Source organism: Crocodylus siamensis, chromosome 9 (genome assembly GCF_052110815.1).
Source record: "Crocodylus siamensis isolate JL-2025a chromosome 9, ASM5211081v1, whole genome shotgun sequence".
Classification (NCBI taxonomy): domain Eukaryota; kingdom Metazoa; phylum Chordata; order Crocodylia; family Crocodylidae; genus Crocodylus; species Crocodylus siamensis.
In genome coordinates, this window is record NC_143403.1 from 15,351,311 (window position 1) to 15,365,976 (window position 14,666).

A 14,666-nucleotide genomic window follows, 5' to 3' on the forward strand; every position below is an offset into this window, starting at 1 on the left:
GGGAATTGAATTTAAATATATGCTCACAGGTCAGCCCTTTCTCCTGATTCAGTAGCTCCATTGTCTTCAATAGAATTGCTCCTGATTTGCAGTATTATTCATATGATCAAAATCAGACCCCAACAGCCTTTCATCTCCTGGATACCTACCCATAATGGTAATTAACATTAACTAGAGAAACACTTCCTGGGCATCAGGCTCTAACGTCAAAAGCATCACACCAGTGACTGGCTTGTAAGGGGGAGCTTGGTTTTATTCAATAGCTAATGTCAAAGGGAACATATTAAGTACAGTAAATTACCCCTTTGTAAAAATGTTCTTTCTTTTCCCATTTGTCCCAGTTCCAGTCTGTCTTAATCATGTTCATCAAAAAAAATTGAGTTTTGATCATTACTCCTCTGCTCATATTCAGACACAACATGAAAAAAAATCATTCAGATGACTTTACAGCCTTCTAAGGTAACAGCTGCAAGTAACTAGGCAACAACAAAGAATATGGTATTTTGCAGGAAGGAGGGGTTTTATTTCTTTTTAATGATCTCACTCAGATGCCATGTTTTTCCCTTATAAGAAGAAAAATGTTCATTGAAAAAATAAAGCTATGAGTCTGCCATCTGTCACTTCCAAGTCATATGGATATATATATATCAACCTATGCTTTTCTCCATTAAAGGGGAAAAGAAAATTGCAGTACATCAGTATGTTGCAATTTTTTTATACATTTGCAATTTACATTCACAAAAGGGAAAACATACTGGGTGTAGGTTTCATTAATCATAAACCTAATTCAATTGAAATGCTTTGATAATCATCAGGTTAGTGTCGACAAGTTTCAGTATCAGGAAAAGATCATTTCATTTCAGACAGAAAATAACAAAACATGATTAGCTCTTGTGTGAACTAGTGCATCACTAATGTCTTGTTGGGAGTAGGATGCCACTAGATTTTATCACCTACTAATTTTTAGAGGTTTTATTTGGGTGCAAATAGAGAAAAGATATAAAAGAAAGCCTGGACTAACAGCTATCAGCACAAGCACATGATTCTCTCATTGGGCAGGTAGAAATGATAAGCAGCAACACATCCTCTGATTAGAAATCTGGAACCATGAAGGGTTATAGAGAAGACAAGTCACTTTTAATTGCACATACCTGGCTAAAGCAAGGAGGTAAAAATAATCTCTCAGCTCCAAGCCAGATTTAGTCAGCTGAAGTGGGGAGTAGATGCTGAGCTGCACGAAGCTGTGATGCCCTCAGCTGGTACAAAACTAACATCACGGAGAGAGCATCAGTATCTGGATCCTCTGCTCTGAAGCATACACGTGAAGACAGGCTCCAGTCAAAACCACCACTATACTGGGGGGAATACAGCTCAGAAGACTTGGGATCCAGATCTCAGTGTGACATGAGTTTCTAGAGGCTTTGAGCAGTGGGCATCGCAGCAGGCTCTGTGCCAGTCTTAGAGGTTGAACCAAGGGCATAGCCCCACTTCTTCATTAGTTCCTTGGAGTGCCTAACTCCAGTACACAGGTAGTTGAGACATCACCAGCTGTGCGATGGCTCATCAGCCCCTGCTGGTAAGGACTCGGAGGCTGGAATATGCATTTTTTCGCTGTCAGGTATTTTCTTCAGCCTCTCATCCCACATCTGTAGTCATGCTTCCTGGGGTGTGGCATCGAGAGGTTGGGCACTGGTGAGGACGCTCCTGCGCGACTTCAGATGTTTGTGCGCAGTGGGATGGTCGTACAGTGGGTGTCTCACTTCTTCAGTTTATCTCAACCAGTCCATCTTGCTGGCCACTGCTCTCCTGATGGCAGGTGGAGTGATGCCTGACATGATAAATATATAGTACATTGTCTGACCATCCTGTTTATCCAGGGACATGTAGCTGGTGTCATGCATTGAAAGTGAGACTGTCAAAATTGATTAGGCTAAAATTTAACTTAAGTTTATTTTGTTTCCAAACTCCATTCTACCCTTTCTTTTTGACACAAATGACCTGCTATTTCTTTTAAAAAGGAAACAAAAGAAATGCCAATAGCTTGGAGCCCTAGAGCGACCACGCAGCATGGCCCTCAAGCAGTGTTCAGGACCCAGCCTGGCCCTTCTCATCCAGGGTCTGCACGCAATTCATTTTCCAACAGAAATCTGCAAGGGCGGCTGGGCTCTTGTGGTCCTTCAGAGATCTTTTCACTACGCTATTCACTTTCCTGTAGTCAGGAAAGGCAGGACATTTTCCCAGGACTGCCGTGGAGGGGGTTTGGCCCCTAAGGGGAGACCTGCAGCAATTGTGGGGGTCAGGAAGAGAGAAGCCACAGCTGCGCTCAGGGCTTGTCTCCCTTGCAAACAGTGGGGCTGGGGAGGTATTCCTTTTCCAGGATCCGCCCAAAACCACAGCAGGAGCGAGGGCAGCCGAGAAGCCTTCACCCTGCTCCATTCACTGCCTCCAGCAGCTCTGGGCTCAAGCAAAGGCAGCATGTGGGGCGCCGTGGGAGCAGGAGCAGGTCCAACCTGCACTGCAGGTACCCGGGGCCAGCCAGAGCAGGGGGTGCGCGGGTCTCAGGGGCCAGGACTCACCCTCCCCTGCTTTCTGGACACCAGTATACTAATACCTCTTGTTATTGTATTTTAGGAGTGAACATGCTGGTTGGTTTTTTACACTCTGTATCATGGAAGCTCCACCAAATTGGAATAGAAGGACACGGAGTACTTTTGCAAGGTCCTAGCGACATGAGAAATGCCATTTTCTCAGCAAATGGAGTGGACCATCTTGTAAGGATGCTGTGTTCTGAGAGAGAAAATATTGTGCTCAGCACAATCCGTGTTCTTTGCCACTTGTGTCTTGGTATTGGTATGTATGTCATGTAATCCTTTAACATTTGGAGCTGTTAGGACACTGGCAGCATGCAAAACAAACTTATTCATAAGGAGTTTGCTGTAATGTAGTTGCATCAGTTCTCATTGGATTAACTCACTTGAATAAATAGGATTTGCCCCCATGGGTGGCATTTCCCTTTCTGAGGAAAAATTAGGAAGATGTTTCTTCTTCTTAAAATAGGGAAGTCTTCCTTTTACATAAGAAAACAAGCCCAAAAGTTCATTTATGTGCCGTATTTATTTCAAACAACGTGTTTGGCTAGGAAGGGGAGAAGTAGCATCGTTGTTTGACAGACTAGAGAGAATGGCTTTTAACTACTATTAAAACCCTTGCTAAAATGCAGGTTATAAAACGAGTCTCCAGAGGGAGATATTTATCAAACTGTTACAGATGTAAGCTCGTCATTCTCATAGCCAGGCAGAAGACCAAAATAACAAGACATTATTTTTACAAACTCTTGCAAGTGTGCAGTATGCCTTACAACACTTCAGGGTAGGGGAAGTGACTGGGATAAGTGTCATCCTTCAAAGTGTAAAATTCATCTTCCCGCATTATCCATGAGTAGTTAGCTGTGTCTCTGGGTACAAAGCTGTCTCAAGATTTTTCTTACCTACTCAAGGTGAAATTTAATTTTGGTACAGAGGGTCTTAAGATGCCCCACAATGAAACTGTGGGGCTTCTTAAAAAAGGGGGCACGGTGATTTGAAAATGACTGTGCAGGCCCAGAATATACCAGGGTATAAGGAATAGGAATATTGAAACGTTGTCAACATTAGAGATACCTGACACACAACTGTGCACTGCAGATGTAGTGGCTCAAACCCTGCTGTAGGACATGTGTTGTCTGCAAGTGCTATTGTAACGTGTGGATTAGAAGAGTGCTGTGGAAGGATTTGTATTGCAGCCCTCCTCTCGGCTGGAGGACTGAATTCAATGCCCTGTGGAAGTCCCTTCACAGAAATGCCATGGTGCGATTCACCTTCCCACCTTGCTGCTTATACTGCTTGCACTCTTCATGGATTTCAGACAGTGTATTTTGCTAGGAAGAGAAGTGACATTGTCCTTGTCCCTACTGGGACAGGCTTATAACAACTATAAAAACTATTGCAAAAAAACATTGCAAAAAGAGCCTCTGGAAAAGTTGGCTTAGCTTGCTTGTATCCCATATATCTGGTCCAAAGGGGCATGTGTTTGAGGGGACAGATTCCATTATGAAGCACTGTAGAAAATTTAAATGGCAATGTTTGTTTAAAAAAGGGTTTAAAAAGATTAACCTTTACTTTTTCTTCTCCAGCTTGGTTCTTAGGCTACATTCCACACTACAAGAACCAAATAGCAGTTGCTAATTCCAGGGGTCTCAAGTTTTTGCTAGCACTGATGATACATTCTCAGTCTGAAGCAATCCAGGCAGAGGCAACCTACACCCTGAGTGCTGTGGTCCTAGGTAAAGCACACTGAATAATACTCGAGCCTGAGTTAAGCTGCTAACAAAAATGATTAGACAGTAAAGTAGTGTGTGATACATGCTTGGGAGGAAGTGGTGTTGGGATCATGCTGAGCACTGTGGGGAAACAACCAGCCTGGTGGTTAGAACAAAGGATCCAGAGAAAGCTCCTGGGTCCTTTTGTTGCTTGTGACCTTGGAGAAGCCCTCTAAACTTTCCATACCTCAGTTTATTCTAGTGAAAAATAAATTTAACACTGTCTGCCTCCTGTAGGTTAGTAAGGATTAATATTTGTAGAGAGGTTTGCATAAAAGAAGTTTTGCAAGATCAAAGTTAGCAGCAAAAAATCATTTGGCTACTCCAGATATCCCGCATGTACAGTTGCCTCATTCCAAAGTCAATATGGCAGTGATATTTAAACAATTCCCTCCTCAATTCCCAAATACTGTATTATAGATTTCATAGATTTCATAGACATTAGGGCTGGAAGGGAGATCATCGAGTCCAGCCCCCTGCCCAAAGGGCAGGAAGTCAGCTGGGGTCATAGGATCTCAGCAAGATAAGCATCCAATTTACTCTTGAAGGTGTTCAATGTAGGTGCTTGAACCACCTCCGCTGGCAGACTGTTCCAGATCTTGGGGGCTCGGACAGGAAAGAAATTCTTCCTTATGTCCAGCCTGAAACGGTCTTGCAGGAGTTTGTGACCGCTCGACCTCGTCATCCCTTGGGGCGCTCTGGTGAACAAACCTTCCCCCAGATCCTGGTGGTCACCCCTGATAAACTTATAGGTGGCCATCAGATCACCCCTGAGCCTGCGCTTTTCCAGGCTAAAGAGTCCCATGGCTCTCAGCCTGTCATCATAAGATCTGTTTTCCTGACCTCTGATCATGCGCATGGCTCTCCTCTGGACTCTCCCAAGCTTCTCCACATCCTTTTTGAATTGTGGAGCCCAAAACTGGACACAGTACTCCAGCTGCGGCCTCACCAAGGCCGAGTACAAGGGGAGAATGACGTCCCGGGATTTGCTCGAGAAGCATCTACGGATGCACGCCAGCATTTTGGTCGCTTTACTAGCCGCAGCATCGCATTGCAGGCTCATGTTCATCTCGTGGTCAATGATGACCCCCAAGTCTTTCTTCTGTAGTGCTAGCCAGCGTAGCACTGCCGAGTCTAAGGATGCTGCAGGTTTTTCCTCCCAAGGTGGAGAACCTTGCATTTTTCGGTGTTAAACACCATCAGGTTCTCGTCTGCCCATTTGCTGAGCTTGTCCAGGTCAGCCTGGATCACCCGCCTGTCTTCTGGCGTGGATGCTTTGCCCCAAAGTTTGGTGTCATTGGCGAACTTGGCCAGTCCACTCCTGACTCCAATGTCCACATTGTTAATGAAGATGTTGAACAGTATGGGTCCCAGGACAGAGCCTTGAGGGACCCCACTGGTCACAGGGCACCACGATGAGTGACTGCCATCAATTACAACCCTCTGGGTCTGACCACGGAGCCAGTTTCCCAGCCAGCGGATCGTGGTGGAGCCAAGGCCACAACTGGCCAGTTTGGCCAAGAGGTGATCATGGGACACCAGATCAAAAGCTTTTTTGAAGTCAAAATATATGACATCAATCTCTTCTCCCTCGTCCAGGTGATAGGTCACCTGGTCATAGAAGGAAATGAGATTGGTCAAACAAGACCTACCCACAACAAACCCGTGCTGGCTATCCCTTAGGATGTTAGCCTGGGCCAGTCCATCAAGGATGGCCTCCTTAATAAACTTTTCTAAGATCTTCCCCAGGATAGAAGTCAGGCTAATGGGCCTGTAGTTAGCCAGATCCACTCTCCTCCCTTTCTTGAAGATCAGCACCACATTGGCCTTCTTCCAGTCTTCGGGCACTACACCAGAGCGCCAGGAGTTTTCAAAGATCCGTGCCAGGGGCTGGACTATGACGCTCGCCAGCTCCTTGAGTACCCTGGGGTGCAGATTGTCAGGGCCAGCTGACTTGAAGGTATCCAGCTTCTCAAGGTGTTCCTTCACGAGGTCAGCATTGATGGAGGGTAGGGGATCCCCCTCACCCGGATCTCCCTGTCCCATAGCAGGCATGGGCATCCCATGGGACTGATGAAAGACTGACGCAAAGTACCTATTTAATAGGTTGGCTTTTTCCTGGTCGTCAGTTGTCAGTTGCCCCATCTGGTTTAGCAAGGGTCCAACGTTGCCCTTGCTTTTCCTCCGGCTCCCCACATATCTGAAAAAGGACTTTTTGTTGTCCTTGATGCTTGAAGCTAGTTGGAGTTCAGTTGCAGCCTTGGCTTTCCTGGTTTGCTCCCTGCAGGACCGGACCAGCGCAGAATAATCCTCCTTGGAGGTGAATCCTGTCCTCCATCCTTTGTAGGCTTTCCTTTTTAGCTGCAGGAGGTCCGCTAGGTCCCTGGAGAGCCAGGGGGGCTGCTGTGCCTTCTTGCTGCCTTTCCTCCGTGTTGGAATAGATTTAGCTTGTGCATTGAGGATCGCTTCCTTGAGAAGCAACCACTCTTCTTGAACTCCCATCTCCCTGGGGTCATGGTCCCTGAGGGCCTGACTGACAAGCCTCTTGAGCTTGTCAAAGTCGGCTTTTCTGAAGTCAAGGACTTCTGTGTTGCTGACTGACTTGCCAGCTTTACGGCGGATGGTGAAGGTGATCAGCTCATGGTCGCTGTCACCCAGCTTCCCATCAATCACTAGGTCGCCGATTAGGTCGTCCCCCGTAGCCAGTACCAGGTCGAGCAGCGCTTTGCCTCTCATTGGCCCATAGACTTCTTGAGTCAGGTAGAGGTCATCCACGCACGAGAGAAAGCTTTGCGACAGCTCGGATTTAGCTGAGTGATCTTCCCACGAGATGTCCGGGTAATTGAAGTCACCCATGACAACCAAGGTCCTGGAGCAAGCGGCCTCAGTCAGTTCCCGGGAGAACTCCTGGTCAAGCTCAGGACTTTGAGTGGGAGGTCTGTAGTAGACTCCCACCGTTGTGTCCCCTGTGCCGAATTCCCCACGAATTTTTACCCAGAGGGTCTCCAGCTGTCCGTGCCGGTTGCCAACATCAGCTTGTAGGGACATGTAGCTTTCCTTCACGTAGAGAGCTACACCCCCGCCCCTTTTGTCAACACGATCCCTCCTGTACAGGGTATAGCCCTCTATACCCATGGTCCAGTCATGGGTGGAGTCCCACCAGGTCTCCGTTATCCCAATGACGTCATAATTCTTTGCACTGAGCAGGAGGACGAGCTCCTCCTGCTTGTTGCCCAGGCTCCTGGCATTAGTGTACAGGCAGGCAAGTGTCCCCTTGGGGGCTCTTGCCTTGCCCACAGATTGTGCCAGGGCTGGGGCAGGGGTGGGCTCCCTTAAGTGCCTTGGTCTCCTGGCTTTGCAAGGGTCGCTCAGCGGGCCAGCAGTGGCAGTAGTCCCCCCATCCCTCAGCGGGCTTAGTTTAAAGGCCGGTGGAGCAGGTCAGCCAGCCTGGCTGAGAAGAGCCTCCTCCCCAGGGGAGAGAGGTGGAGGCCATCTCTTCCCAGCAGCTCGCTGCCTCGCTAACTTCAGGCAAAGGAGCCTATGTTGGTCTTTACTCATTTTGAAAATCAGCTGCACTTCTTTAGGGGGTATTAAAAAGAAATGACCTCAAACCACATGCACCCATGAAACATGCACCTTTGTTTAAAAAAACAAAATAAGGAGTGGACTAAGCAATGCACATTTGAACCAAATCGCCAAAGAAAAATATTAATCATTAAAACCACTGATTTCCCCCCTGAAGAACTAAGATAACTTGGACCAGGACAGTGATCCAGTGCAAACTTCAGACTGAGCAACAGCTATTTAAAATACAAAGAACCAAAGACCTACTTGTCCTAACTCCCAGCCTCAATACCCTCTGCCTCAATCTTTTTGGCAATTGTCTGAGACGGATGCTCAGTCTCCAGCCCGCAAGCCAAATGCAGCCTACAGAGCCACCACATGTGGCCCGTGAGGCTCCCCATGGGTCAGAAAATTTGGCAGTGGGGCATCAGTGACAGTACGGCCACCCTCCCCTTGATAGATTTCCAAACCCCAAACCCTACACATTGAGTTGGAGCTGGGCAATGCCCCTTGTTCTCTCTTGCCCCTACGTGGCTGAGTTGGGGCCGGACCATGCCCCTTTTTCTCCTCCCTGTGGCTGGATCAGGGCCATGCTGCACCCCCTCCTCCTTGCGACTGGATCAGGGCCATGCCACCTCCCCTCCACAGAGCTGGATCAAGCTCCCTTCCCCTGTGGGCTGGGTTGGGACCAGGCTGCTCCTTTGCCCTCTTTTACACAACTGGATGAGGCCTGCCCACCTGCCCCAGACACTGATCAAGTACTTACTGGGCACTAACCATTCCACCTGCCAGGCAAAAAAGGTTGAGCACCACTGGTCTGAGATATCACATGCTGGTCACACAGTATCTTCAGCTGTGTATGTATCTGTACTGTACTGGGAAAACCTGGTGAATGAATAGTCAGTATACATGCACAAATTGCACTGTGTCAGTCTTGTATGGCAATCACACTTCACCCTAGGGGAGCCTTAAAGCAATTTACACACATTAATGAATGTACCTGTGCAACTACTCTGTAAGGAAGACTAGTTTTAATTATCCACATTATACAGTTAGAAAAAAGTGACAAAGTATACTGTCTAACGTGATACAGGGGATAGCTGCCCTGTCCATCTTGCCAGTCCTCTATCTTCTTTACAGGGCACCCTTACTGCATGTTATTGCAAAAGGTGTAAGAAAGCATGCTTGTGTTTCCATTTCCAGAAGCAGATGCTTACATAAGGCTACTTAAGGAGTGATACAAGGGTAAAAAAGGTTTTCATTTAGCCATGTCCATTTTACAGGTTGCATAGAAACTTGTAATCCCACGGTTGTGGTGCAATACAGTTTTGGCAGACCAACAGTTTGTCTCTAGACTCTTTGCTTTATGTATTTCATTTTGTTAACAGCATACCAGTTACTTCACTTATCTGACCAATGAATGGTTAATTTGCTTCTAGAAAAAAAGCCTCAAACATTACTTTGAATAATCTAAACTGTCTCTAATGAGATGACTGACTGCCTTAAAACTCATGTCTAGCAGTTAGTACTGTCCTCAGCCCTTTTGGTTGCATGCTGATTTGGTTCATTTGACCACATCAGCCTACAGGGGGTGGCGCCAATGGCTGACCTTCCACTGGTTCCTCTCAGCTCATAGATACTGCTTTAGCTCAAAGGATAGAGTCTTTTGTGAAAATACTCTCTGCCTAAGTGCTGCAGACCATCACTTGATCCTCATGGACAGTAATGGCATCTGTTTGCCGTATCCAGCTGTTCAAGTCAGTGCAGGGATCTCAAAGGGAGCTGGAATCCAACTTGCATTCTGCAGCTACAACTCATTACACTTGCATCTGGCACAGTCCAGCAAAGGCATGTCGTCAGAAGGGACCAGAGCACTCCTCAGCTGTTCAGAGCCTATTTCTACAGCAGGTGTTATTGAACTCTGTAAACATTTCTCTCTCCTTCCATATTATTTGTCCCCTTCCCCTTTAACTTCCCCCTAGCTCCTCCTTTATCCCTCAAGCAGATCGTCAACGCTCATATTTTGTAATACGCAACTACGCTTTTACATGAATCCCAGAATTCTGGCTGTGTTTAAACAAACTACTTTTATTTCCATTTCTTTTTGCTTTATAAACAATAAAGATATTAAAAGAAAGCAGCGGGTGTTACCATGAGTTCTGCTGAAGTTAATGCCAAACTTCCTGCTGACTTCACTGGGACCAGAACTTCACCTAGTTTGTTTAAAATTTTGGAAGGGCTTTTTCACATAATATAAACACCACCAATGACAACTGATTTCAAAGCTACACTCTGAGTGCTTTTATTATGTTTTCAGTAGATGTTATGCCACACATAAGAGCCAGCTCATAATTCACGAGTTTCTTGGGAAATTTGGGGTTGGAAAAGATAAATGGCTTGTTTTTTTCCTGCTCTTTATTCAGGCAACAGTGAAAACTTGGAGATACTTTCCCAGAGTTCAGCCTACCAGTACAGGTACATCCTTCCCCTGCTATATTCATCTGAGGAAGAGATTTGCCTTCGGACGGCTGGGACCTTAGCAACATTTGCATTCAATAACGTCGGTGAGCAGCAAGCAATCATTCGAGCAGGGGGGGTTTGATGGCATCATTGTCAACCATCCCTGCAGTCCAGCAAAGAGATTCACAGAATACAGGCTGATTTCCAGGTAAGCTATTCCAGCACAGACATTTCTCTGGACTGAATTAAAGGAAATAGACTAGTATCCAAAATAGCCTTTAAATGTTAAAAGTTTACAGTTTAAAAAGCTACAGTAACGTGGTCTCCAAAGCAGGGGCATGTGACTTCACGGAGTTTCATTCCTGTGTAAGGCCCCAGCTGCATGATATTAGCAGTGACCTTCATTTAAAGGAAACTTCTCATGTATGTAACTAAGGGTACTCCCACATGTTGATATTTGTAGGACTGGGCTCTAAAAGGTTGGTCTAGGGGAGCCTATTGTTTCTAATTGAACTATGTGTTATACTGCATGCATGCATGTAGTTTATGTGATTCAAGTGACAAGAGGCTCCAGCTAGGTTTGGGATCTTTAGGCTACTCTGCAGAGGGATTATGAGCCCCCATAATGTTGACTCTTCGTTAAAGTCCATTTTTTTTCCTTCCCCCTGCCTTTTTTTTTGCAGTAAGACATGTACAAATCCACTTAAACTCTTTCGGTTTGCCCGTATATACTATAAAGAAGCACAAGCAAGGCAGAAGCCTTTTTCCTTTCCTCAAGGCACCTGGGAGAGGTGGAGAAGATGGTTTACCTTAACAAGTTGCAGCATGTGCTACCTTGGGTACCAGCTAGCGTCATCATGTTCAAATAAACTAGTGTCTCTGATTTACGACACTGAGCGTGCCTGTCTTAATCCCTCCCTTCAGCTATGAAACTCTTTAGATCAGTCAGTAACAATAAATTGGCCTAACAACCAATATCAGTCTCAGGTGACTGATGCATTAGGGTGAGTGGAGGTAGAGGTCTACTGAATGTTATTTTTTCTGTGTAATGTTTCCCTGTAGTCCATTGATCTGTCTCGAATCATTCCAGAAAATGAGCCAGCTAATATCACTGCCATAGGAATCAGAACCATCGTGGATACACTGAAATGTTCCCAAGCACACCACGCACTGGCTTTGGCTGCTGATTGTGTGGCCTGTTTGCACACACCCATGCAGGTAAAAAGCAGCACATCTGCTACCTCTGTACTCATTTCCAAGGGGAAAAATAGGTATCTGAGACGTGTGCTTGGAAGGAAGGAGATGACATCAAATATATGCTGTATACACCTGTGTCTGCATTTTTCCAGGATTATTGTATTATTCCAACTCCTCTCCAGCTCAGTAGACCTGGTCCAGAGTTGTGCTGCTGTTGCACTTGGGTATTTGAGCTTCAATCATGTAGCAGACAGTTCCTGAGAAGGTACCGTACTCCTGCTCCCATCGGAGGACAGAGTCAGCGTGCGTTTCAAGCCAAAGCCACTGAGTAGGTTTTCAAACCACCATTTTGTCACATCAGCCTGCAATTATCCATGTGGCAACAGAGCACGCAATGCAGCTCAGGGGAAGGGGCTGGGAAAGCTACCTAACTCTGGAGGACTCAAAGCAGGGTGGAGGCCCCTGCGGTGTGGGAGGGAGCGGGGCTGGGGCAGGCACTGCACAGCTGGGACCGGGCACAGGACAGAGCCACAAAGAAGGGTGGGCTGAGCTGTCCCAGCAGTGAGGGAGGGAGTGGAGCTGGAGCAGGGGCTGCCCAGCTGGGGTGGGGCAGTGGTTCCTGCCACTGTGCACACGCCAGTGAGGGCATGGGGGGCAGGCGGCGTCTGCCCCCAGATCTGCATAGGGTAAGGGCTGGGTCAGGCTCCACTACAGGAAGGCAGCAGTGGTGCTGGGAGGAGGGTTGGGGGGCTTATGGCAAATTCTGGAGTAGCTGCAGCCCCCTTCCCTCCATAGGCCCCTGTGGTGAGGGAGGGAATTGGCAGGGGCAAGTGCTGCACAGCAAGGCAGAGCCCAGGATGGCATGGAGGGTCCATGCCCCTGGATCTGCACACTGGGTGAGCTGGGGCAGCACTGGACTCTTCCTGGTGTGTTTGGCTGCTCTGGGTGGGTGGCGGCGGTGGCAGGGGGCTACAGGATGGGATGCAGCCACTCCAGAATTTGCCATAAACCCAACCCCACTCCCAGCGCTGCCTGCCCCAGCTCAGCCCCGCCCCACCAGGAATAGCCCAGCACAGCCCTGGCCCCAGCTTGCCCTGCCCTGCTTGCAGATCCAGGGGCACAAACCCCCCACGTCCCCAGGGGTGCATGCAGCAGCAGCGTTGGGGGGCGCAAACTGGAGGACAGTATGCATGTGACAGCCACCACTGGCTATTGGCTAAGGGCGGTGGCCACTCAGGAGAGCAAGCTGGGGTGGGGAAGGTGGTGGGGAGGAGGCACCACAGTATGCTACGTGGGGCCAGTGGTGTCCAGCATACCTCTCCCCGGGTAAGAGGGGAGATGCAACCGCTGCGCCCCAGGCACGCTCCGTCCTCACTCACCCACTCACACCCCCAAAGACCTAAGTACACCTGGGGGTACACATACCCCCAGTTGACAACCCCTGTCCTGGCCTTTAAATAGACAGCAATGAAAATGCTGTCCTTGCCCAGGTGCAGGAAGAAACCTCATCTTATTGGGAGCCTGCTTCTCTATACCAGAAAACACAAGATATCCCCAATGTTTTTGTCAAGATGGAAGCACTCCCAAGAACTGAGACTGCCCCCTATTCGCTGAGTTTGTTTACAGCAGCAGTGGCCAACCCACAGCAGGGGTGCCACAAGTGGCACATGGCAGATCAGAGAGGACAGGCAACACAGTGACAGGATGCAGGAAGCAAAGCAGCACATTGGGGTGCACAGGGAAGGAGGCAGAGCAGCTTACTAGGCAGATGAAAGGGATCAGAGTGGCACTGGAGGCTATGGCAGCACACTTGCCAAAAGGATTGCACCCCCGTGCCACTGGGTTACAGCATTCTGCTCCTGGTATAAAATGAGAGGAACATCTCTTCCTAGCACTCTGGCTAAAGATGCAACATTCTCAATTAAAGTTTTAATATTTACTTGTATCAGATCTATGTAGCCTCTTAGCTCAAGATGACTACAAACAACTGTGTACTACAACAGTAGTCCCAACCCATGGCTTGGAGGAAGTATGGTCAAAACTCTCTGACGATGCTCCTGGCCACAAGAAATAAAGTCAAGACAGAGATTGACAGGGAAGGTATAGTATGATGCTGCCTACAGCACATTACCTGCTCAGTATAACTGTCCATGGGCCAGCAAAGGTTGAGGACCACTATGCTGCAAATATATTCATAAATGGTCAGTCATAGTCGTTACCATTACTTAGAGAGTAGAGAGAGCAGCTGTCATAAGGATATCATCGCACTCTGCCTATGAATACATGCATACACACACACACATTATCGTGAGGTAAAATACCTCAGCAAAGAGCAAAATTTTACTTTCAAATACACACAAGCACCTCCAAATAGAAGCTACATATGTGTATTTAAAGAGACCCACCAGTAAAGACAGACCTGAATACATTCCTTATTTTTTAGGATGCCAAGGATGAAATTTAGCTAGGTTGCAGAGATGACTACCACTAATCCCTGAAGGATGTTCTCAGGGATATTTTAGCAAGTGCAAGCAACCAGATCCCAGTTCTGCAAGTGTAAATTCAGCACTGACTCAGAAGAGAGCCATTTACTGAGTTACCAGCACTTAAGATTGTTCTTGAAACCAAAGCACAGGTTTATACATACATGTCTTCACACAGAACATGAACATCAGACGTTTCCTAAAGACTGTCTCAATGCTTTATCATCACAGGAATAAACCTACCTTGTATCATCCATGCATATGAAGTTTTCAGAAGTCCACCCCCTTCCTGGTAAGTGTCAATGGTAAGTGTCATGTTCTTATTTTCTATTCCTCAGGATGTCATCACTTTTTGAGATAGTAAGCAGTCATTCCAACAGTGCTAGAAAGAACTGTTTAAGAGGACATGCATGGTAATGATGTTGTGACTTATTCTGCAAAACACAGAAGTTGCACTGGATGCTCCAGCTATCTTTTCTGCAGTCTCTGGTTACTGAGTAAATCCCTGGTCTGTTAATGTGCAGAAATAAGAAGTGCTGCTGAAAAATCCAAAGCAAACTGACAGTAAATTTTTCTTTTAGTTAACTGACCTCTGAACAGTTTTT

The 14,666-nt window shown here is 47.1% G+C and overlaps 1 protein-coding gene and 1 long non-coding RNA gene across 4 annotated transcripts in view; one reads left to right on the forward strand and one right to left on the reverse strand.

Moving 5' to 3' along the window:
• Positions 1–14,666, reverse strand: part of CIAO2B (cytosolic iron-sulfur assembly component 2B) — a 28,081-nt gene that overhangs the window by 8,636 nt on the left and 4,779 nt on the right. Inside the window, exons 5-7 of one of the 3 annotated variants that reach the window (XR_016444196.1) lie at positions 14,305–14,453; positions 13,710–13,758; positions 9,992–10,621 (exon numbers count right to left, since the gene is read on the reverse strand). Coding sequence is in view for 1 of the 3 variants with exons in the window: in XM_090062943.1 (XP_089919069.1) it covers positions 14,407–14,453 (47 nt within the window). In the remaining 2 variants the exon portion in view is untranslated. Of the gene's footprint in view, positions 1–9,991; positions 14,454–14,666 lie in introns of those variants that run through there. The other 2 variants (XR_016444195.1, XM_090062943.1) reach the window with 2 other exon arrangements.
• Positions 1,836–11,067, forward strand: LOC149857139 (uncharacterized). The gene is made up of 2 exons (XR_016444197.1): positions 1,836–4,321; positions 10,345–11,067. It is a non-coding gene; the product is annotated as an uncharacterized LOC149857139 (long non-coding RNA).